This window comes from Panulirus ornatus, chromosome 14, assembly GCF_036320965.1.
Source record: "Panulirus ornatus isolate Po-2019 chromosome 14, ASM3632096v1, whole genome shotgun sequence".
Taxonomy (NCBI): Eukaryota; Metazoa; Arthropoda; class Malacostraca; order Decapoda; family Palinuridae; genus Panulirus; species Panulirus ornatus.
Window position 1 is genome coordinate 38045545 of NC_092237.1, and position 26694 is coordinate 38072238.

Below are 26694 nucleotides of genomic sequence, written 5' to 3' on the forward strand. Positions count from 1 at the left end.
CTCCATCTTTCCACCTCCAATTTGGTCTCCCTCTTCTCCTCGTTCCCTCCACCTCCGACACATATATCCTCTTGGTCAATCTTTCCTCACTCATTCTCTCCATGTGCCCAAACCATTTCAAAACACCCTCTTCTGCTCTCTCAACCACGCTCTTTTTATTTCCACACATCTCTCTTACCCTTACGTTACTTACTCGATCAAACCACCTCACACCACACATTGTCCTCAAACATCTCATTTCCAGCACATCCATCCTCCTGCGCACAACTCTATCCATAGCCCACGCCTCGCAACCATACAACATTGTTGGAACTACTATTCCTTCAAACATACCCATTTTTGCTTTCCGGGATAATGTTCTCGACTTCCACACATTTTCAAGGCTCCCAAAATTTTCGCCCCCTCCCCCACCCTATGATCCACTTCCGCTTCCATGGTTCCATCCGCTGACAGATCCACTCCCAGATATCTAAAACACTTCACTTCCTCCAGTTTTTCTCCATTCAAACTCACCTCCCAATTGACTTGACCCTCAACCCTACTGTACCTAATAACCTTGCTCTTATTCACATTTACTCTTAACTTTCTTCTTCCACACACTTTACCAAACTCCGTCACCAGCTTCTGCAGTTTCTCACATGAATCCGCCACCAGCGCTGTATCATCAGCGAACAACAACTGACTCACTTCCCAAGCTCTCTCATCCCCAACAGACCTCATACTTGCCCCTCTTTGCAGTGGAATTTATTAAAAAAGGGGGTGACTGTATTGTTGACTGGTTGGTAAGGTTATTTAATGTATGTATGACTCATGGTGAGGTGCCTGAGGATTGGCGGAATGCGTGCATAGTGCCATTGTACAAAGGCAAAGGGGATAAGAGTGAGTGCTCAAATTACAGAGGTATAAGTTTGTTGAGTATTCCTGGTAAATTATATGGGAGGGTATTGATTGAGAGGGTGAAGGCATGTACAGAGCATCAGATTGGGGAAGAGCAGTGTGGTTTCAGAAGTGGTAGAGGATGTGTGGATCAGGTGTTTGCTTTGAAGAATGTATGTGAGAAATACTTAGAAAAGCAAATGGATTTGTATGTAGCATTTATGGATCTGGAGAAGGCATATGATAGAGTTGATAGAGATGCTCTGTGGAAGGTATTAAGAATATATGGTGTGGGAGGCAAGTTGTTAGAAGCAGTGAAAAGTTTTTATCGAGGATGTAAGGCATGTGTACGTGTAGGAAGAGAGGAAAGTGATTGGTTCTCAGTGAATGTAGGTTTGCGGCAGGGGTGTGTGATGTCTCCATGGTTGTTTAATTTGTTTATGTTTATGTTTATGGATATATATATATATATATATATATATATATATATATATATATATATATATATATATATATATATATATATATATATATTTATATATATATACATATATATATATATATATATATATATATATATATATATATATATATATATATATATATATATATATATATATATATATATATATATATTTATACATACATGAGAAAGAATACTTCCCACGCATTCCTCACGTGTAGTACAAGGCGACTAAAGGGGACGGGAACGGGGCGCTTGAAACCCTCCCCTCCTTATATTTTAACTTTCTAAAAGGGGAAACAGAAGAAGGAGTCACGCGGGGAGTGCTCATCCTCCTCGAAGGCTCAGATTGGGGTGTCTAAATGTGTGTGGTTGTAACCAAGATGAGAAAAAAGGAGAGGTAGGTAGTATGTTTGAGGAAAGGAACCTGGATTTTTGGCTCTGAGTGAAACGAAGCTCAAAGGTAAAGGGGAAGAGTGGTTTGGGAATGTCTTGGGAGTAAAGTCAGGGGTTAGTGAGAGGACAAGAGCAAGGGAAGGAGTAGCACTACTCCTGAATCAGAAGTGGTGGGAGTATGTGATAGAGTGTAAGAAAGTAAATTCTAGATTAATATGTGTAAAAGTGAAAGTTGATGGAGAGAGATGGGTGATTATCTGTTGCATATGCACCTGGGCATGAGAAGAAAGATCATGAGAAGTAAGTGTTTTGGGAGCAGCTGCATGAGTGTGTTAGTGTTTTTGATGCACGAGACCGGGTTATAGTGATGGGTGATTTGAATGCAAAGGTGTGTAATGTGGCAGTTGAGGGAATAATTGGTATACATGGGGTGTTCAGTGTTGTAAATGGAAATGGTGAAAAGCTTGCAAATTTATGTGCTGAAAAAGGACTGGTGATTGGGATAACCTAGTTTAAAAAGAGAGATATACATAAGTATACTTATGTAAGTAGAAGAGATGGCCAGAGAGCGTTATTGGATTACGTGTTAATTGATAGGCGCGCAAAAGAGAGACTTTTGGATGTTAATGTGCTAAGAGGTGCATCTGGAGGGATGTCTGGTCATTATCTTGTGGAGGCAAAGGTGAAGATTTGTATGGGTTTTCAGAAAAGAAGAGAGAATGTTGGGGTGAAGAGAGTGGTCAGAGTAAGTGAGCTTGGGAAGGAGACTTGTGTGAGGAAGTATCAGGAGAGAATGAGTATAGAATGGAGAATGAGTACAGAAAGGTGGTAAGGGGAGTGGGGGAGGAATGGGATGTATTTAGGAAGCAGTGATGGCTTGCGCAAAAGATGCTTGTGGCATGAGAAGCGTGGGAGGTGGGTTGATTAGAACGGGTAGTGAGTGGTGGGATGAAGTAGTAAGATTTTTAGTGAAAGAGAAGAGAGGGGCATTTGGAGAATTTTTGCAGGAACATAATGCAAATGAGTGGAAGATGTATAAAAGAAAGAGGCAGGAGGTCAAGAGAAAGGTGCAAGAGGTGAAAAAGAGGGCAAATGAGAGTTGGGGTGAGAGAGTATCATTAAATTTTAAGGAGAATAAAAAGGTGTTTTGGAAGGAGGTAAATAAAGTAAGACAAGCGAAAAAATGGGAACTTCAGTGAAGGGGGCTAATGGGGAGGTGATAACAAGTAGTGGTGATGTGAGAAGGAGATGGAGTGAGTATTTTGAAGGTTTGTTGAATGTGTTTGATGATAGAGTGACAGATATAGGGTGTTTTGCTCGAGGTGGTGTTCAAAGTGAGAGGGTTAGGGAGGATGATTTTGTAAACAGAGAAGAGGTAGTAAAAGCTTTGCGGAATATGACAGCCGTCAAGGCAGCGGGTTTGGATGGCATTGCAGTGGAATTTATTAAAAAAGGGGGAGACTGTATTGTTGACTGGTTGGTAAGGTTATTTGATGTATGTATGACTCATGGTGAGGTGCCTGAGAATTGGCGGAATGATTGCATAGTGCCATTGTACAAAAGCAAAGTGGACAAAGGTGAATACTCAAATTACAGAGGTATAAGTTAGTTGAGTATTCCTGGTAAATTATATGGGAGGGTATTGATTGAGAGGGTGAAGGCATGTACAAAGCATCAGATTGTGGAAGAGCAGTGTGGTTTCAGAAGTGGTAGAGGATGTGTGGATCAGGTGTTTGCTTTGAAGAATGTATGGGAGAAATACTTAGAAAAGCAAATGGATTTGTATGTAGCATTTATGGATCTGGAGAAGGCATATGATAGAGTTGATAGAGATGCTCTGTGGAAGGTATTAAGAATATATGGTGCGGGAGGCAAGTTGTTAGAAGCAGTGAAAAGTTTTTATCGATGATGTAGGGCATGTGTACGTGTAGGAAGAGAGGAAAGTATTGGTTCTCAGTGAATGTGGATTTGCCACAGGGATGCATGATATCTCCATGGTTGTTAATTTGTTTATAGATGGGGAGTTTAGGGAGGTGAATAAAGAGTTTTGGAAAGAGGGCCAAGTATGTAGTCTGTTGTGGATGAGAGGGCTAGGGAAGTGAGTCAGTTGTTGATCGCTGATGATAGAGGTAAGTTTGAATGGAGGTAAGTTTGAATGGAGAAAAACTGGAGGAAATCAATCGTTTTAGATATCTTGGAGTGGATTTAACAGTGTAGGGAACCGTGGAAGCGCAGGTGAGTCTTAGGGTGGGGGAGGGGGCGAAGGATCCGGGAGCGTTAAAGAATGTGTGGGAGGCGATAAAATTTTCTCAGAGAGCAAAAATGGGTATGTTTTAAGGAATTGTTGTTCCAAAAATGTTATATTGCGAAGTGTGGGCTCTAGATGTGGATGTGTTGGATATGAGATGTTTAAGAACAATATGAGGTGTGAGTTGGTGTGATCGAGTAAGTGATGAAGGGGTAAGAGCGACGTGTGGTAATAAAAAGTTTGGTTGGGAGAGAAGAATAGGTTGTATTGAAATGGTTTGGTCACATGGGGAGGATGAGTGAAGAAAGATTGATAAAGAGGATATATGTGTCAGAGGTGGAGGGAACGAGAAGTGGGAGACCAAATTGGAGATGGAAGGATGAAGTGAACATTTCTTTTTGAGCGATTGGGGCTTGAACACGCAGAAGGGTGAAAGGCGTGCAAGGAGTAGAGTGAATTGGAACGATGTTGTATATCGGGGTCGACTTGCTATCAATGGATTGAACCAGGGCATGTGAAGTGTCTGGAGTAAGCCATGGAAAGTTATGTGGGTCCTAGATGTGGAAAGGGAACTTTGGTTTCAGTGCATTATACATGACAGCTAGAGACTAGGTGTGAACGAATGTGGCCTTTGTTGTCTTTTCCTAGCGCTACTTCGCGCGCGTGCGGGGGAGGGGGTGTCATTTCATGTGTGGCAGGGTGGCGACGAGAATGAATAAAGGCAGCAGCTATGAATTATGCACGTGTATATATGCATATCTCGGTGTATGTATATATATGAATCCGTTGACATGTATAGGTATGTATGTGTGCGTGTGTGGACGAGTATGTATATGACTATGTATGTGGGTGGGTTGGGCCATTCTTTTCTCTGTTTCCTTGTGCTACCTCGCTAACGAGGGAGACAGCGAGGTAGCAAAGGAAACAGACGAAAGAATGGCCCAACCCACACACATACACTTGTATATACATACACGCCCACACATACATCCGTACATTTCAATGCATACATACATGTTGTTACTCAGACTCATACATATATACACATGCCCATATTCATACTTGCTGCACCCAGCCATTCCCGTCGCCAACCCGCACGCGCGTGAGATAGCGCTAGGAAAAGACAACAAAGGCCACATTCGTTCACACTTAGTATCTAGCTGTCATGTGTAATGCACCGAAACCAAAGTTCCCTTTCAATATCTAGGACCCACATAACTTTCCATGGCTTACCCCAGACACTTCACATGCCCTGGTTCAATCCATTGACAGCAAGTTGACCCCGGTATACAACATCGTTCCAATTCAAAGGCCACATTCGTTCACATTTAATCTCTAGCTGTCATATTTAATGCACCGAAATCACAGCTCCCTTTTCACATCCAGGTCCCACAAACCTTCCCATGGTTTACCCCAGACGCTTCACATGCTCTGGTTCAACCATAGACAGCAAATCGACCCCGGTATACCACTTTGTTCCAATTCACTCTTTTCCTTGCACGCCTTTCATCCTCTCGCAGGTTCAGGCATCGACCACTCAAAATCTTTTTCACTCCATCCTTCCACCTCCAGTTTGGTCTCCACTTCTCCACGTTCCCTCCACCTCTGACACATGTATCCTCTTTGTCAATCTTTCCTCACTCATTCTCTCCATGTGACTAAACCATTTCAATACACTCTTCTGCTCTCTCAACCACAATCTTTTTATTACCCTACATCTCTTACCCTTTCATTACTTACTCGATGAAACTACCTCACACCACATATTGTCTTCAAACATCTCATTTCCAACACATCCACCCTCCTCCGCACAACCTTATCTATAGCCCACGCCTCGCAACCATATAACATTGTTGGAATTACTATTCCTTCAAACATACCCAGTTTTGCTTTCAAAGATTATGTTCTCGCCTCTCACACATTCTTCAACGCTTCCAGAACCTTTGCCCCCTTCTCAACCCTGTGACTCACTTCTGCTTCCATGGTTTCATCCGCTACCAAATTCACTCCCAGATATCTAAAACACTTCACTTCCTCCAGTTTTTCTACATTCAAACTTACCTCCCAATTGACTTGTCCCTCAACCCTACTGTACCTAATAACCTTCCTTTAATTCACATTTACTCTCAGCTTTCTTCTTTCACACACTTCACCAAACTCAGTTAGCAGCTTCTGCAGTTTCTTGAATCAGCCACCAGCGCCCTATCATCAGCGAACAACAACTAACTCACTTCCGAAGCCCTCCCATCCACAACAGACTGCATACCAGCCCTTCTCTCTAACACTCTTGAATTCACCTCCCTAACAACCCCATCTATAAACATATCAAACAACCATGCAGACATCATACACCCTTGCCGCAAACCGACATTCACTGGGAACCGATCACTTTCCTCTCTTCCTACTCGTACATATACCTTAAATCCACGATAAAAAGATTTCACTGCTTCTAGCAACTTGCCTCCCACACCATGTACTCTCAACTCTCGTATGCCTTCTCCAGATCCATAAATGTTACATACAAATCCATTTTTCTTTCTGAGTATTTCTAACATATATTCTTCAAAGCAAGCACCTGATCCACACATCCTCTACCACTTCTGAATTCACACTGCTCTTCCCCAGTCTGATGCTCTGTACATAGCTTCACCCTCTCAATCAATACCCTCCCATAAAATTTCCAAAAAATACTCAACATACTTATACCTCTGTTATTTGAACACTCACCTTTATACCCTTTGCCTTGTACAACGGCACTATGCATGCATTCCGCCAATCCTCAGGTACTTCACCATGAACCATACATACATTGAATATCCTCAACAACCAGTCAACAACACAGTCACACATTTTTTCAATAAATTCCACTGTAGTACCATCCAAACCCGCAGGCTTGCCGGCTTTTATCTTCCTCAAAGCCTTCACTATCTCTTTTATTGTTTACCAGACCATTCTCTCTGACCCTCTCATTTCGCACACCACCTCGACCAAAACACCCTATGTATGCCACTCTATCATCTAACACATTCAACAAAACTTCAAAATACTGCATCTCCTTTTCACATCACCACTACTTGTTATTACCTCCCCATTAGCCCCCTTCACCAATGTCCCCATTTGTTCACTTGTCTTACACACCTTATTTACCTATTTCCAAAACATCTTTTTATTCTCCCTAAAATTTGATGATACTCTCTCACTCCAACTCTCATTTGCCCTCTTTTTCAACTCTTGCACCTTTCTCTTCACGTCCTTTCTCATTCTTTTACATATCTCCCAGTCACTTGCACTATTTCCCCGCAAAAAGCGTCTAAATGCCTCTCTCTTCTCTTTTACTAACAATCTTACCTCTTCATCCCACCACTCACTACCCTTTCTAATCTGTCGACCTCCCAGCTTTCTCGTGCAACATGCATCTTTTTGCGCAAGCCATTACTGATTCCCTAAATACATCTCATTCCTTCCCCACTCCCCTTCCGTCCTTTGCTATTACATTATTCCATTCTGCACTCAGTCCTTCCTGGTACTTTCTCATTAAAGTTTCCTTTCCAAGCTTACTTACTCTCACCACTCTCTTCATCCCAGCATTTTCTTCTCTTTTCTGAAAACCTCTACAAATCTTCACCTTTGCCTCCACAAGTTAATGATTAAACATCCCTCCGGTTTTACCTCTCAGTACATAATCCAATAACGCTCTCTGGCCATCTCTCCTACTTACATATGTATTCCCAATCACCAAACATTTTCAGCACACCAATATACAATCTCTTCACTATTTACATTTACAACACTGTTCACCCATGTACATCAATTAATCCCTCAACTTCCACATTACTCAACTTTGTATTAGAATCACCCGCCACTAAAACCCGGTCTCGTGCATGAAAACTACTAAGACACTCACTTAGCTGCTCCCAAAACACTTGCCACTCATGATCTTTCTTGTTGTGCCCAGATGCTCAGGCATCAATAATCACCCATCTCTCTCCATCCACCTTCAGTTTTACCCATATCAATCTAGAGTTTACTTTCTTACACTGTTCCACATACTTCCAGAACTCCTGTTTAAAGAGTAGTGCTACTCCTTTCTTTGCTCTTGTCCTGTCACCAATTCCAGACTTTACTCCCAAAACATCCCCAAACCACTCTTCCCCTTTACCCTTGAGCTTCGTTTCAGCATACAAATCTACAAGCTCTTCACCATTTACATTTACAACACTTATCACCCATGTACACCAATTATTCCCTCCACTGCCAAAGTACTCACCTTTGCATTCAAATCACCCATCACTATAACCCGGTCTCGTGCATCAAAACTACAAACACACTCACTCAGCTGCTCCCAAAACACTTGCCTCTCATGATCTTTCTTCTCATGCCCAGGTGCATATGCACCAATAATCACCAATCTCTCTCCATCCGCTTTCAGTTTTACCCATATCAATCCAGAGTTTACTTTTTTACACTCTATCACATACTCCCACCACTCTTGTTTCAGGAGTAGTGCCACTCCTTCCCTTGCTCTCGTCCTCTCACTAACCCCTGACACTAACCCCAAGACATTCCCAAACCACTCTTCCCCTTTACCCTTGAGCTTCGTTTCACTCAAAGCTAAAACAGCCAGGTTCCTTTCCTCAAACATGCAACCTATCTTTCCTTTTTTCTCATCTTGGTTACATCCACACACACTCAGACACCCCAATCTGAGCCTTTGAGGAGGATGAGCACTTCCCGCGTGACTCCTTCTGTTTCCTCTTTTAGAAAGTTAAAATGTAAGGAGGATAGGGTTTTTAGCCCCCTCCTCCCGTCCCCTTTAGTCACCTTCTACGACACGTGAGGAATGCGTGTGAAGTTTTCTTTCTCCCCTATCCCCAGGGATAAATAATGCCTATAGATTTATAGATTTGAAAACAACAGCATATTTAGTTATTGTTGTCTTTTTTGTCAGTAACAATCTATCATCCGTTCAGGCTCAGACAACGGTTATCCAGGTTTATGCTTTTTTCTTAATCAAGCTTTTGACCTTAGAGAGTTATCATGGGGAATCTACAAAAAAAGAAATAAAAGCTCGCCACAAATCTTGGATATGATATGTAAGCTGAAATGAAATATAAATGACTTTCGGAAAGAACACGGTATATAGCACTTATATGTAAGGTAAAACAATGAAAGCGGAACAAATCAACTATATCATGAAGTTTAGTGTGAGTTATAATCTGATTACAAAATGTGGAAACAGAAACATAGTAGTTGCAGTTGAGGAAACACTGGAGAAGAGTATTAAACCAGGTAGGAGTAAAGAAAATCCATCACTAAATACACTAAGTACTGCCAAACGAGGCCGTCATTATCCGGATGCTAAGTTGAGATGAGTCTGCGCTCGTTTGATTCTTTGTAACCTACGTTAGCCAGGACTGGTTTGGTCAGCGCTGCGTTCCTGCTGTCCAGAAATAGTGGACTCGACAGCTTGTGTCAGGTAAATGACGTGTCCCATCCGTCTTAAAAAAGCATAAGGTCTATGTCCTATTGACGGGCCATCAAAGAGCTGTATGACGGTGGTCATGTTTGTCTGGATGTTGATGACCGGGGCTTCCTCTCTAATGTGAATGGCTTCCACTATCCGTAGCTTCCTCCGATTATTTCGAATAGTAATGATTTTTGATGTTATTCACCATAATCTTCCTCGTTAGTCTCGTTCTAAGCATTTGTTCATAATTTTTGATTCCACCTTCTTGTAAGTGGAGCGAGAGGCGGCGGCTCAGGTTGTAGGTTTTATGTATAATTTTGTTTATGTGGTGAAACTGATAGTCCCCAATATTGCATCAGTACTCATATACCACATCTGTATTATTCAAACTCCCAGAGCGATCTATGATAAAGTTGTTCATTACGAAGGGGTGTGTTTTCGGATTGCTGTAGATTAATAGGTTTGCAGAGTCTGGTCACAATATTTCGCACCACACTTCTAGTCCTTTCGATATCTTGTCGTACATGTGTTCCTGTAGTAAACTCTAATGTTGTCACGTTGAGGTTGTCTGGTTGCCACGAGATGTTTCACTAGCATATATATTCACAAAATCAAATTTCAATTTTGATATCAGTTGTTATTCAACATTTGCCGAACTCGTGGAAGTTCTTGCCAGTTTAAGCACACCTTGATCGCTCTCCTCTGGTATGCACGGATGACACTGCTCTTCTTATGTTGAGTACATTCACTTCTTCCATTCATACCTCGGTTGGTTGGCTTTCTGTAAACGACGGTGACGAAAGATCCTGTTGTGGTACTAACCATTACATCCAATAAAGGAATCTTACTATGATTATTGAACTTTACCGTAAATCTTAACCTTGAACTTTCTTTGAGTCGGTTCCGGAGGTTTTCCAGAGAATTTAAGTTATCAACGCAGATAAAATGATTGATGTAAATCTGGGGTGTCATGCTCTCAAGTCGCAGCATCTTAGCTTCGACATAGGACATAAATACCTGCGCAAAGTAGACCTCCAGAGGGAAAACCTTGGCTAATCCATCCACCTGCCGATAAAGCTTGTCTTGCGGACATCTGGAAGGTGCCCCCATGGGGCAAGCACGTAACATTTTCTTAATATATTTGAGGGAATCTTTAGTGGAGGTAAGATTTGTTGTTGGTAAACATGATCCAGGATGATATATATTGTCCTCTCTACTGGTATGTTTGTGAAGTGAGACCCTACATCTAGGGAAGCTATGATGCCAATAAACTCTGCAGTTGTAGTGTTGTATGGAGAGAACATCTGATTTAGCTTCTTGGCTAACCTATAGGTAGGTGAAGGGATCTGGGAAATGTTAGGCCTTAGAGGATTTCCTGGCTTGTGCGAGTTGATATTTCCATAGAAAACCTTGGTTCGATGTCACCTTTTAGAAGATCGCATTTGATGTCAACCTTCGCAACATACGTAGCCTTAACTAATGAGTTAAGGCAATTTTTGAGTGTATCTGTGGCGGCGTTTCTTAAAGTCTGTTGAAATTTTGTTGGATCTTGCAGTATGGTCTCATATTTCCCTAAGCAGTCATTACAGTCTAGGACTGACTTGCCTGCACGTCTTACAACGATATCCTCATTATTACACAATTGTTTCGTCGCTTCCTGTAGACGTAGTGTGAGTAGTCCTCTTGAAAGGCGATGCCTACTTCTGGTGCTCTCGGCTGTAAGTGTTCCTGCAAATCGGGATTCACTATATCTTTCCTGTCTCTATGCAATTAACATATGTCATCATAGAGGATAGAAAGTTAGCGTTAATTGGATGGCCTTCATTAGGCCTCAAGTGCCCGTGCCGTCTCAGCTAACATAAGAAAAAAGAATCCAAAGGGCGAGAAGGTCGTGTGAGATATTTTGGTCAAAAACTGCTAAACGGTTGAGGAAGTCAAGGATATCAGTCTGATGATATACTATAACAATCCGAAACAATGTTTGCTCGCAATAAACAACAATATTGTAGTTATCTCTGGAAGTCTGAGTCATACCGATGTGGTGAACGAGTACCGATGCAATACTGGAGACTGTCAGCCTCACCTCATAAACTACACTGCACATACAACCTGCAACCTGAGCCACCGCCTCTCGCTCCACTTACAAGAAGGTGGAATCAAGCATTATGAAAAGCATGGCACGAGATCAATGAGGATGATTATAGCAAATAATATAAAAATCATTGCTACTTGCAGTGATTAAGGGAGACTACAGGTAGTGGAAGCTATTTACATTAGAGGAGAGCACCGTTCATCAACATCCAGACATAAATGACCACCGTCATACAGCTCTTTGATGGCCCGTCAGTAGGACGTAGACCTTATGCCGTTTTAAGACGGATGGGACACGTCATTGACCTGACACAAGCTGTCGAGTCGACTATTTCTAGGCAGCAGGAAAAGCGGGACTGACCATCTGACCCTGGTTTATGAAGGTCAGACGAGCCCAGCCTGACTTCAACTCAACATCCGGACAAAATGGTTTTGCTTGGCCTTACTTGGTGTATTTAATGATGGACTTTCTATATTCCTACCTTGTTTAATATTGTCCTCCTGTAAGTGTGTCTATATTTTTGCTTTCATACTATTTATTTAAACTGTATCTCATACTGACTTTCATGATATTGCTAATTTGTTTCACTTTTAGTCTTTTCCCTTACTCTTGTGTACTATGAACTGTGTCTTTTATTTTCTGAGTCTCTTTTACATATCATGTCCAAGTTTTGTGACATGGTGTTTTTTCCTCTCTCTCTCTCTCTCTCTCTTTCTCTCTCTCTCTCTCTCTCTCTCTCTCTCTCTCTCTCTCTCTCTCTCTCTCTCTCTCTCTCTCTCTCTCTCTCTCTCTCTCTCTCCATGTATATTCCTGATGATGCCTCTTTGAAGGCGAAAGCTTGGTTAGAATAAATGGATAACTTTGGACAACTGGTGTTTGAGCACCCACCTAAGGGCAGAATAATACTGAGAAAATTAGAGAACCTAACCTAACCTTTCTATCCCTCGTCCGTCCCATCATATACTTGATAGCAAATGTGTCATTTGTTTACTGGCTTGATCACCTCCAGTAGATCGGTGAACATTAAATCAAGTAAGAAATGACATATCTTTATTACAATAATTACATCGATCACCTTTGTATCCCTTAACGCTCTCTACTGACCTTGATCTTAAGATATTGACACCCCGTAAATCCAACAACACGTATAGGTATATTCTAGCGTGAAAAGTAAGACAGTGAATATGACTACATAATTTGAATGAAAAATAACTGAGATGTCTTTTAGTAAAAAATTGTAAAGTGTTCAGAGTTATATGAGCAGCACAACTCTGACCATCATTAACAAGCATATGATCACCAAATTTTGACATTACACAATTTGTGCCAACACGGAAAGTTTTCATGAATATTCTCAATGTGACGCCAAGTTAGGAAGATGTTATGAGCACCCTTATGGGATACCAAGTTCGGGAAATGCTATAGACATCCTCACGGGATGCCAAGTTGGGGATATATTACGAACATCCTTATGGGATACCAAGTTGGGAAATTGTTACGAAAATCTGGATGTGATGTCAAATTGAGATGCTACAATATCAATCTCTCTCGAATTATTGATTTGAACTTTGTTTTCATTACTCAAAATGTATATCAAAATTTTCAAAATTTGCTTACAATATATAACAATTCATTATGAATCTATATATGTCAAATAGGAAGGATTTTAGACTGACAACGGAAGTGATTCTGGTTCATGAACGCTAAACGCCTTTGAAGCAATAATGTTTTTAGCAAAAATCTTGTGTGTTCTAGCAATGTCTTTGCCATATTATTGTGTTACGGTGTAAAGCTTTCCTGAAAATACTCTCATCTTATTCATCCTGTTTCTTTTTTCCAAACAGCAACGATACCGGTAAACATGAGACGTGTCAGATGTATGAATACGATTACAGTCTAGTGGCGGATCTGGGCTACGAGGAGGCGGTGGCTTCCGGGCTGATGCCGGAGTCAGACAATGCGTCTGTCGTAGCCTGTTACTCCAGGGACTTCAACCTTACTCAGTATCAATCCACCGTGTCCATAGAGGTAGGTAAACTCCAGTATATCCCCTACCACTAGAGTAAGGAAGAAAGAATTCTACTTCATATTTCCTGCATATCGTAAGAGGAGACTAAAGGGGGCGGGAACTGAGGCAGGATCTCCTCCCGCCCACCTTTTTTGACCAGTTTCTAAAAGACGAAATAGAAGAAGGAACCAAGCGGGGAGTGCTCATCCTCCTCGAAGGCTCAGATTGAGGTATCTGAATGTTTGTGGATATAACAAAGATGAGAAAAAATGAGAGGTAAGTAGTATGTTTAAATAAAAAATCCTGGACGTTCTGGGTCAGAGTGAAACGAAGCTCAAGGATAAAGGAGAGAATGATTTGGAAATTTGTCAAGAATAAGGTCAGGGTTTGGTATGAGGACAAGAGGAGGGGGTAGTACAACTAGTGAAGTTGCAGTTATAAATCAAAGTGGATGCCGATAGATGAATGATTTTATGCTTATGCAAATGGGCAAGAGAAGAAAGATCATGAGGAGCAAGTGTTTTAGGAACAATTGAGTCAAAGTGTCAGCGATTCTGATGCAAGAGACTGGGTGTTAGTGGTGGGTAATTTATGTGTTCGGTGAGTAATGTAGCAGTTGAGGGTATAATTGGGTCGCATGGGGCACTTGGTAAAGTATCGGAAAATAGTGAACAGCTTGTGGGGCAGTGTGCTGAAAAGACTGGCAATTGGAAAGACCTGATTTAAAAAGATGGATATATACAAGTATGATAAAGTTGTCAGTACAAAAGATGGCCGATGATCATTATCAGATTACATGCAAATTGATAGGATTCTAAAAGGGAGATTTTTAGGTGTTAATGTGCTGAGAGGGGCAGTTGGTGGAATGCCTGATCATTTCCTTCTGGAGGCGAGGGTGAAGGATTATAGCTGTTTTCAGAAAAGAGGAAACGTTGTTGGTGAGAAGAGAGTGGTGAGGGTAAGTGAGCTTGGTAAGAAGACTTGTGTGAAAATATATCCAGACAGATTGAAATTAAAATGACAAAGTGTGAGAGTAAACGAAGCCGGAGTGATGGATGTGAATTGAGGTATTAAGAAAGCAGAGCTGGTTTGTGCGAGAAAAGCGTGGGAGGTGGAAGGTGGGCAGATTAGGAAGGGTAGTGAGTGGTGGGATGACGAAGTAAAGCTGCTTGTGATAGAGGAAAAGAAAAGTATATCGGCGATACTTAGAAGGAAGGAGTGAAAATAATCAAGAGATGTATAAGAAAGAGAGGCAGGAGTTCAAAAAGGTGTATAAAAAGAGGACAGATGAGAATTAGGGTGAGCGAGTAGCAGTAAACTTTAGGACGATTACAATGCTCTGCATGGAGGTTCATAGTAAACGAAAAACTACAGAACAAATAGGACTATTGGCTAAGTGATTAAGTAAGGAGATGAAGTAGGTATTTTTAAGGACTGTTGAATGTGTTTGATGATAGGGTGGCAGATGTAGAGTGTTTGGTTCGGGGTGGTATACGAAGAAAAGAGTCGTAGAGATGTGTTTGATTATGATGGAATATTTGATGAAACCCTTACGTAAGATGTAATGTGGCAAAGAGGCTCCAGTGAAAGGTATCACACATGACTTTCTTAAAAGAGAGGACGATTGTGTTCTTGACTGGTCATTTAGGATTTTCAATATTCGTATCGATCATGGTATGGTGCCTGAGGATTGGCGAAATGCATTCATAGTGCCATTGTATAAATGCAAGGAGGATGAATATATGTTCACGTTTCAGAGGTTTAAGTTTACCGAGTATACCTGATGTGTAGCATGGGAGAATAGTGACTCAGAGGTTGAAGGAATTGTCAGAACATTAGATTGGAGAAGAACAGTGTGCTTTCAGCAGTTGAATAGGATGTGTGGATCAGGTGTTTGCTTTAAAGAATGTAAGGGATATGTAGAGAAGCAGAAGTTGTGTATGCAACATTTATGGATCTGGAGAGAGCAGATGATAGGGCCAAAAAATATGCCTTGTGAAAGGTGTTAAGGATATCCGGTGCGAAAGGAAAGCTGCTAGAAGCAGGGAAATATTTCATCAAAGGATAAAGCTGCCTGGGATGCGAGTCAGGTGTTGTCTGCTGATGATGCAGCACTGGAGGTAGGTCCAAGTACTGAAAAAGATAGTGACTCATTTTGGAAGGGTATTTGAAAGGAGAAATTTGAGTGTAAATGTGAATAAAGGCAAGGTTATTAGGTTTAAGAAGGTTAACGTAAAGCGACAGTTTAGTTGGTATGTGAATTTATATACAGAAAAACTGGAGGCAGCAAAGTGTCTTAGATATTTGGGAGCAGAAATGGCAAACAAAAACAACCAAGGAAGCTAATATGTGTCGTAGGTTGGGGAAGGAGACTAAGGTTCTGAAAAAATTGAAGAATATCTGGAAAGAGAGGTCGTTATCTCGGAGGGAAAAAAAGGGTATGTTTGAAGATATAGTAGTCGAGTGTTATATACACTGTTATAGTAGCACGATGGTATATGGAAGGGAGGCACGAGCTATATATAGACGGGGATGTACGGAGGAGGATGGATGTGGTGGATATGAAATGTTTCAGGACAATATGAGGTGGATGAGCGACTAATAATAAATGGGCAACAGAAAGGTAAGGTAATGAAAATGATGAGAATGAGAGAGCAGAAAATGTGAACTACAATGGTTTGTACATATTGTGAGAGAATGAGTGAGGTGAGGTTGAAAAAGAAGGTACACAAATTAGAAGTGTAGGGGACAAAGAGAAGATAGAGACCAAGTTAGAGATGGAAGGATGAAAAAAAAGGATATTCAATAATTAGAGCCTATGCATGCAAGAGAGTGTGAGCGTGCACTGTGCAGAGTGAAATGGAAAAATACGGTATATGTGGTATACGCGCTGACAGAAGGATTGAACAAAGGCAAAGGAAATGGTTACAAAAAACATTGAAAATGTCTGGGAATATATACATATATATATATATATATATATATATATATATATATATATATATATATATATATATATATATATATATATATATATATATATATATATATATATATATATTATCCCTGGGGATAGGGGAGAAAGAATACTTCCCACGTATTCCCTGCGTGTCGTAGAAGGCGACTAAAAGGGGAGGGAGCGGGTGGCTGGAAATCCTCCCCTCTCGTTTTTTTTTTTTTTTTTTTTTTTTCAAAAGAAGGAACAGAGAAGGGGGCCAGGTGAGGATTTTCCCTCTAAGGCCCAGTCCTCTGTTCTTAACGCTACCTCGCAAACGCGGGAAATGGCGAATCGTATGAAAAAGAAAAAAAAAAAAAAAATATATATATAATTATATATATATATATATATATATATATATATATATATATATATATATATATATATATATATATATATATGTATATATATATATGTACATATATATATATATATATATATATATATATATATATATATATATATATATATATATATATATATATATATATATATATATATATACATATATATATATATATATATATATATATACATATATATATATATATATATATATATATATATATATATATATATATATATATATATATATATATATATATATATATATGTATGTGTTTGTGTGTGTATGTGTGTGTGTGTGTGTCTGTGTGTGTGTGTGTGTGTGTGTGTGTATATGTATATGTGCTTGCGTGGACGTGTATGTATATACATGTGTATGTGGGTTGGGCCATTCCTTGGCCTGTTTCCTTGAACTACCTCGCTGATACAGAAGACAGCGACAAAGTATAATGTATAATGAATTATATATATATATATATATATATATATATATATATATATATATATATATATATATATATATATATATATATATATATATATATATATATATATATATATATATATATATATATATATATATATATATATATATATATATATATATATAGTGTGGGGGAGGGGGCGAAAATTCTGGGAGCCTTGAAGAATGTGTGGAAGTCGAGAACATTATCTCGGAAAGCAAAAATGGGTATGTTTGAAGGAATAGTGGTTCCAACAATGTTGTATGGTTGCGAGGCGTGGGCTATGGATAGAGTTGTGCGCAGGAGGATGGATGTGCTGGAAATGAGATGTTTGAGGACAATGTGTGGTGTGAGGTGGTTTGATCGAGTAAGTAACGTAAGGGTAAGAGAGATGTGTGGAAATAAAAAGAGCGTGGTTGAGAGAGCAGAAGAGGGTGTTTTGAAATGGTTTGGGCACATGGAGAAAATGAGTGAGGAAAGATTGACCAAGAGGATATATGTGTCGGAGGTGGAGGGAACGAGGAGAAGAGGGAGACCAAATTGGAGGTGGAAAGATGGAGTGAAAAAGATTTTGTGTGATCGGGGCCTGAACATGCAGGAGGGTGAGAGGAGGGCAAGGAATAGGGTGAGTTGGAGGGATGTGGTATACCGGGGTTGACGTGCTGTCAGTGGATTGAATCAAGGCATGTGAAGCGTCTGGGGTAAACCATGGAAAGCTGTGTAGGTATGTATATTTGCGTGTGTGGACGTATGTATATACATGTGTATGGGGGTGGGTTGGGCCATTTCTTTCGTCTGTCTCCTTGCGCTACCTCGCAAGCGCGGGAGACAGCGGCAAAAAAAAAAAAAAAAAAAAAAAAAAATATATATATATATATATATATATATATATATATATATATATATATATATATATATATATATATATATATGCATATATATTATTTATTTTCATTTATCTCTTTTATTTTGCTTAATCGCTGCCTCCCGCGTTAGCGAGGTAGCACAAGGAAACAAACGAAAGAATGGCCCAACCCACTCACATACACATGTATATACATACACAGCCACACACGCAAATATACATACCTATACATCTCAACGTATACATACATATATACACACACAGGCCCCACATCCACATCCAGGCCCCACAGAACTTTCCATGGTTTATCCCAGACGCTTCACATGCCATAGTTCAATCCATTGACAGCACGTCGACCCCGGTATACCACATCGTTCCAATTCACTCGATTCCTTGCACGCCTTTCGCCCTCTTGCATGTTCAGGCCCCGATCACTGATAATCGTTTTCACTCCGTCTTTCCACCTCCAATTTGGTCTCCCACTTCTCCTCGTTCCCTCCACCTCTGAAACATATATCCTCTTGGTCAATCTTACCTCACTCATTCTCTCCATGTGCCCAAACCATTTCAAAACACACTCTTCTGCTCTCTCAACCACATTCTTTATTACCACACATCTTTCTTACCCTTTTATTACTTACTCGATCAAACCACCTCTCACCACACATTGTCCTCAAACATCTCATATCCAGCACATCCACCCTTCTGCGCACAACTCTATCCATAGCCCACGCCTCGCAACCATATAACATTGTTGGAACCACTATTCCTTCAAACATACCCATTTTTGCTTTCCGAAATAATGTTCTCGACTTCCACACATTCTTCAAGGCTCCCAGAATTTTCGCCCCCTCCCCCACCCTATGATTCAATTCCGCTTCCATGGTTCCATCCGCTGCCAAATCAACTCCTAGATATCTAAAACACTTCCCTTCCTCGAGTTTTACTCCATTCAAACTTACCTCCCAATTGACATTTACTCTAAACTTTCTTCTTTCACACACTTTACCAAACTCAGTCACAAGCTTTTGTAGTTTCGCATATTTGCCCCTCTTTCCAAAATTCTTGCATTCACCTCCCTAACAACCCCATCCATAAGCAAATTAAACAACTATGGAGATATCATACACCCCTACCGTAAACCTACATTCACTGAGAACCAATAACTTTCCTCTCTTCCTACACGTACACATGCCTTACATCCTCGAAAAAGAATTTTTCATAGCCTCTAACAACTTGCCTCCCACACCATATATTCTTAATACCTTCCACAGAGCATCACTATCAACTCTATCATATGCTTTCTCCAGATCCGTAAATGCTACAAACAAATTCATTTGCTTTCCTAAGTATTTCTCATACATTCTTCAAAGCAAACACCTGATCCCAACATCCTCTACCATTTCTGAAACCAGACTGCTCTTCCCCAGTCTGATGCTCTGTACATGCCTTCACCCTCTCAATCAATAATACCCTCCCATATAATTTTCCAGGAATACTCAACAAATTTATGCCTCTGTAATGTGTATATATATATATATATATATATATATATATATATATATATATATATATATATATATATATATATATATATATATATATATATATATATATATATATATATTTTTTTTTTTTTTTTTTTTTTCTTTCTTTTTTTGCTTTGTCGCTGTCTCCCGCGTTTGCGAGGTAGCGCAAGGAAACACACGAAAGAAATGGCCCAACCCACCCCCATACACATGTATATCCATACGTCCACACATGCAAATATACATACCTACACAGCCTTCCATGGTTTACCCCAGACGCTTCACATGCCCTAGTTCAATCCACTGACAGCACGTCAACCCCGGCATATATATATATATATATATATATATATATATATATATATATATATATATATATATATATATATATATATATATATATATATATGTGTGGAAGTCGAGAACATTATCTCGGAAAGCAAAAATGGGTATGTTTGAGGGAATAGTGGTTCCAACAATGCTGTATGGTTGCGAGGCGTGGGCTATGGATAGAGATGTGCGCAGGAGGATGGATGTGCTGGAAATGAGATGTTTGAGGACAATGTGTGGTGTGAGGTGGTTTGATCGAGTAAGTAACGTAAGGGTAAGAGAGATGTGTGGAAATAAAAAGAGCGTGGTTGAGAGAGCAGAAGAGGGTGTTTTGAAATGGTTTGGGCACATGGAGAGAATGAGTGAGGAGAGATTGACCAAGAGGATATATGTGTCGGAGGTGGAGGGAACGAGGAGAAGAGGGAGACCAAATTGGAGGTGGAAAGATGGAGTGAAAAAGATTTTGTGTGATCGGGGCCTGAACATGCAGGAGGGTGAAAGGAGGGCAAGAAATAGAGTGAATTGGAGTCATGTGGTATACAGGGGTTGACGTGCTGTCAGTGGATTGAAGCAAGGCATGTGAAGCGTCTGGGGTAAACCATGGAAAGCTGTGTAGGTATGTATATTTGCGTGTGTGGACGTGTGTATGTACATGTGTATGGGGGGGGGGGTTGGGCCATTTCTTTCGTCTGTTTCCTTGCGCTACCTCGCAAACGCGGGAGACAGCGACAAAGTATAAAAAAAAAAAAAAAAAAAAAAAAAAAAAATATATATATATATATATATATATATATATATATATATATATATATTATCCCTGGGGATAGGGGATTAAGAATACTTCCCACGTATTCCCTGCGTGTCGTAGAAGGCGACTAAAAGGGAAGGGAACGGGGGGCTGGAAATCCTCCCCTCTCGTTTTTTTTTTAATTTTCCAAAAGAAGGAACAGAGAATTGGGCCAGGTGAGGGTATTCCCTCAAAGGCCCAGTCCTCTGTTCTTAATGCTACCTCGCTAACGCGGGAAATGGCGAAGTTTAAAAGAAAAGATATATATATATATATATATATATATATATATATATATATATATAATCCCTGGGGACAGGGGAGAAAGAATACTTCCCACGCATTCCTCACGTGTCGTAGAAGGCGGTTAAAGGGGACGGGAGTGGGGGCTGGAAACCCTCCCCTCCTTGTACTTTAAGTCTTTGAAAAGGGAAACAGAAGGAGTCACGCGGGGAGTGCTCATCCTCCTCGAAGGCTCATATTGGGTGTTTAAATATGTGTGGATGCAACCAAGATAAGAAAAAAGGAGAGATAGGTAGTATGTTTGATGAAAGAAACATGGATATTTTGGATATTTGGATATTTTGAAACGAAGCTCAAGGGTAAAGGGGAGGAGCGGTTTGGAATGTCTTGGGTGTAAAGTCAGGGGTTAGTGAGAGGACAAGAGAAGGGAAGGAGTAGCACTGCTCCTGAAACAGGAGTGGTGGAAGTATGTGATAGAGTGTAAGAAAGTAAACTCTAGATTGATATGGGTAAATCTTAATGTGGATGGAGAGAGATGGGTGCTTATTGCTGCATATGCACCTGGGCATGAGAAGAAAGATCATGAGAGGCAAATGTTTTGGGAGCAGCTGAGTGACTGTGTCAGTAGCTTTGATGCACGAGACCGGGTTATATTGATAGGTGATTTGAATGCAAGGGTGAGTACTGTAGCAGTTGAGGGAATAATTGGTGTACATGGGGTGTTCAGTGTTGTAAATGAAAATGGTGAAGACCTTGTAGATCTATGTGCTAAAAAAGGACTGGTGATTGGGAATTCCTGGTTTAAAAAGAGAGATATACATAAGTATACGTATGTAAGTAGGACAGATGGCCAGAGAGCGTTATTAGATTACGTGTTAATTGATAGGCGCGCGAAAGAGAGACTTTTGGATGTTAATGTGCTGAGAGGTGCAACTGGAGGAATGTCTGATCATTATCTTGTGTAGGCGAAGGTGAAGATTTGTAGAGGTTTTCAGAAAAGAAGTGAGGATGTTGGGTTGAAAAGAGTGGTGAGAGTGAGTGAGCTTGGGAAGGAGACTTGTGCGAGGAAATACCAGGAGAGACTGAGTACAGAATGGAAAAAGTTGAGAAGAAAGGAGGTAAGGGGAGTGGGGGAGGAATGAGATGTATTTAGAGAAGCAGTGATGGCTTGCGCAAAAGATGCTTGTGGCATGAGAAGCGTGGGAAGTGGGCAGATTAGAAAGGGTTGTGAGTTGTGGGATGAAGAAGTAAGGTTATTAGTGAAAGAGAAGAAAGAGACATTTGGACGATTTTTGCAAGGAAATAATGCAAGTGAGTTGGAGATGTATAAAAGAAAGAGGCAGGATGTCAAGAGAAATGTGCAGGAGGTGAAAAAGAGGGAAAATAAGAGTTGGGGTGAGAGAGTATCATTAAACTTTAGAGAGAATAAGATGTTCTGGAAGGAGGTAAATAAAGTGCGTAAGACAAGGGAGCAAATGGGAACTTCAGTGAAGGGCGCAAATGGGGAGGTGATAACAAGTAGTGGTGTGAGAAGGAGATAGAGTGAGTATTTTGAAGGTTTGTTGAATGTGTTTGATGAGAGAGTGGCAGATATAGGGTGTTTTGGTCAAGGTGGTGTGCAAAGTGAAAGGGTTAGGGAGAATGATTTGGTAAACAAAGAAGAGGTAGTGAAAGCTTTGCGGAAGATGAGAGCAGGCAAGGCAGCGGGTTTGGATCTTATTGCAGTTAAATCTATTAAAAAAGGGGGTAACTGTATTGTTGACTGGTTGGTGATGTACTTTAATGTATTTATGACTCGTCGTGAGATACCTGGGGATTGGTGGAATGCTTACATAATGCCATTGTACAAAGGCAAGGGGTATAAAGGTGAGTGCTCAAATTACAGAGGTATAAGTTTGTTAAGTATTCCTGGTAAATTATATGGGAGGGTATTGATTGAGAGGGTGAAAGCATGTACAGAGCATCAGATTGAGGAAGAGCAGTGTGGTTTCTGAAGTGGTAGAGGATGTGTGGATCAGATGTTTGCCTTGAAGAATGTATGTGAGAAATACTTGGAGAAGGAAAGGGATTTGTATGTAGCATTTATGGATCTGGAGAAGGCATATTGCAGAGTTGATAGAGATGCTCAGTGGAAGGTATTAAGAATATATGGTGTGGGAGGCAAGTTGTCAGAAGCAGTTAAAAATTTTTGTTGAGGATGTAAGGCATGTGTACGTGTAGGAAGAGAGGAAAGTGATTGGTTCTCAGTGAATGTAGGTTTGCGGCAGGGGTGTGTGATGTCTCCATGGTTGTTTAATTTGTTTATGGATGTGGTTGGAAAGAGGGGAAAATATGCAGTCTGTTGTGGATGAGAGAGCTTGGGAAGTGAGTCAGTTGTTGTTCGCTGATGATAAAGCGTAGGTGGCTGATTCATGTGAGAAACTGCAAAAGCTGGCGACTGAGTTTGGTAAAGTGTGTGAAAGAAGAAGGCAGAGAGTAAATGTGAATAAGAGCAAGATTAATAGGTACGGTAGTGTTGAGGGCAAGTTAGATGGGAGGTAAGTCTGAATGGAGAAAAACTGTAGGAAGTGAAGTCTTTTAGATATCTGGGAGTGGATTTGGCAGCGGATGGAACTATGTAAGCGGAAGTGAATCATAGGGTGGGGGAGGGGGCGAAAGTTCTGGGAGCGCTGAAGAATGTGTGGAAGTCGAGAATATTATCTCGGAAAGCAAAAATGGTTATGTTTGAAGGAATAGTGGCTCCAACAATGTTATATGGTTGCGAGGCGTGGGCTATGGATAGAGTTGTGCGGAGGAGGGTGGATGTTCGGGTGATGTTCTGGAAATGAGATGTTTGAGGACAATATGTGGTGTGAGGTGGTTTGATCGAATAAGTAAAAATAGGGTAAGAGAGATGTGTGGTAATAAACAGAGTGTGGTTGAGAGAGCAGAATAGGGTGTTTTGAAATGGTTTGGTCACATGGAGAGAATGAGTGAGGAAAGATTGACCAAGAGGATATATGTGTCAGAGGTGGAGGGAACTAGGAGAAGTGGGAGACCAAATTGGAGGTGGAAAGATGGACTGAAAAATATTTTGAGTGATCGAGTCCTGAACATGCATGACGGTGAAAGGAGGGCAAGGAATTGAGTGAATTGGAACGATGTGGTATACCGGGGTCGACGTGCTGTCAATGGATTGAACTAGGGCATGTGAAGCGTCTGGGATAAACCATGGAAAGTTCTGTGGGGCCTGGAGGGTGGAAAAGGAGTTGTGGTTTCGGTGCGTCATTACGTGACAGCTAGAGACTGAGTGTGAACCAATGTTCCCTTTGTTGTCTTTTCCTAGCGCTACCTCGCACACAAGAGGGGTGATTGGGTGGTAATTTCATGTGTGGCGGGGTGGCGATGGGAATGAATAAAGGCATATAATATGACTTATGTACACGCGTATATATGTATATGTCTCTGTGGGTACATATATGTATACGTTGAGATGTATAGGTATGTATATTTGAGTATGTGGACGTGTACATATATACATGTGTATGTGGGTGGGTTGGGCCATTCTTTCGTCTGTTTCCTTGCGGTACCTTGCTAACGCGGGAGAGAGCGACAAAGCAACATAAAAAGTATATATATATATATATATATATATATATATATATATATATATATACATCTTTTTTTTCTTTGTCGCTGTCTCCCGCGTTTGCGAGGTAGCGCAAGGAAACAGACGAAAGAAATGGCCCAACCCACCCCCATACACATGTATATACCTACACGTCCACACACGCAAATATACATACCAACACAGCTTTCCACGGTTTACCGCAGACGCTTCACATGCCCTGATTCAATCCACTGACAGCACGTCAACCCCGGTATACCACATCGATCCAATTCACTCTATTCCTTGCCCTCCTTTCACCCTCCTGCATGTTCAGGCCACGATCACACAAAATCTTTTTCACTCCATCTTTCCACTTCCAATTTGGTCTCCCACTTCTCCTCGTTCCCTCCACCTCCGACACATATATCCTCTTGGTCAATCTTTCCTAACTCATTCTCTCCATCTGCCCAAACCATTTCAAAACACCCTCTTCTGCTCTCTCAACCACGCTCTTTTTATTTCCTCACATCTCTCTTACCCTTACGTTACTTACTCGATCAAACCACCTCACACCACACATTGTCCTCAAACATCTCATTTCCAGCACATCCACCCTCCTGCGCACAACTCTATCCATAGCCCACGCCTCGCAACCATACAACATTGTTGGAACCACTATTCCTTCAAACATACCCATTTTTGCTTTCCGAGATAATGTTCTCGACTTCCACACATTCTTCAAGGCTCCCAGAATTTTCGCCCCCTCCCCCACCCTATGATCCACTTCCGCTTCCATGGTTCCATCCGCTGCTAGATACACTCCCAGATGTCTAAAACACTTTACTTCCTCCAGTTTTTCTCCATTCAAACTTACCTCCCAGTTGACTTGACCCTCAACCCTACTGTAATACTAATAACCTTGCTCTTATTCACATTTACTCTTAACTTTCTTCTTTCACACACTTTACCAAACTCAGTCACCAGCTTCTGCAGTTTCTCACATGAATCAGCCACCAGCGCTGTATCATCAGCGAACAACAACTGACTCACTTCCCAAGCTCTCTCCTCCACAACAGACTTCATACTTGTCCCTGTTTCCAAAACTCTTGCATTCACCTCCCTAACAACCCCATCCATAAACAAATTAAACAACCATGGAGACATCACACACCCCTGCCGCAATCCTACATTCACTGAGAACCAAACACTTTCCTCTCTTCCTACACGTACACATGCCTTACATCCTCGATAAAAACTTTTCACTGCTTCTAACAACTCGCCTCCCACACCATATATTCTTAATACCTTCCACAGAGCATCTCTATCAACTCTATCATATGCCTTCTCCAGATCCATAAATGCTACATACAAATCCATTTGCTTTCCTAAGTATTTCTCACATACATTCTTCAAAGCAAACACCTGATCCACACATCCTCTACCACTTCTGAAACCACACTGCTCTTCCCCAATCTGATGCTCTGTACATGCCTTCACCCTCTCAATCAATACCCTCCCATATAATTTACCAGGAATACTCAACAAACTTATACCTCTGAAATTTGAGCACTCACTCTTATCCCCTTTGCCTTTGTTCAATGGCACTATGCACGCATTGGGCCAATCCTCAGGCACCTCACTATGAGTCATACATACATTAAATAACCTTACCAACCAGTCAACAATACAGTCACCCCCTTTTTTAATAAATTCCACTGCAATTCCATCCAAACCTGCTGCCTCGCCGGCTTTCATCTTCCGCAAAGCTTTTACTACCTCTTCTCTGTTTACCAAATCATTTTCCCTAACCCTCTCACTTTGCACACCACCTCGACCAAAACACCCTATATCTGCCACTCTATCATCAAACACATTCAACAAACCTTCAAAATACTCACTCCATCTCTTTCTCACATCACCAATACTTGTTATCACCTCCCCATTTGCGCCCTTCACTGAAGTTCCCATTTGCTCCCTTGTCTTACGCACTTTAT

At 40.8% G+C, this 26694-nt stretch overlaps 1 protein-coding gene across 1 annotated transcript in view; it reads left to right on the plus strand.

Moving 5' to 3' along the window:
• Window positions 1–26694, plus strand: part of LOC139753528 (solute carrier family 22 member 13-like) — a 280737-nt gene that overhangs the window by 62147 nt on the left and 191896 nt on the right. Inside the window, exon 4 of the mRNA XM_071670175.1 lies at window positions 13387–13570. Coding sequence (XP_071526276.1) covers window positions 13387–13570 — 184 coding nt within the window. The remainder of the gene's footprint in view (window positions 1–13386; window positions 13571–26694) is intronic.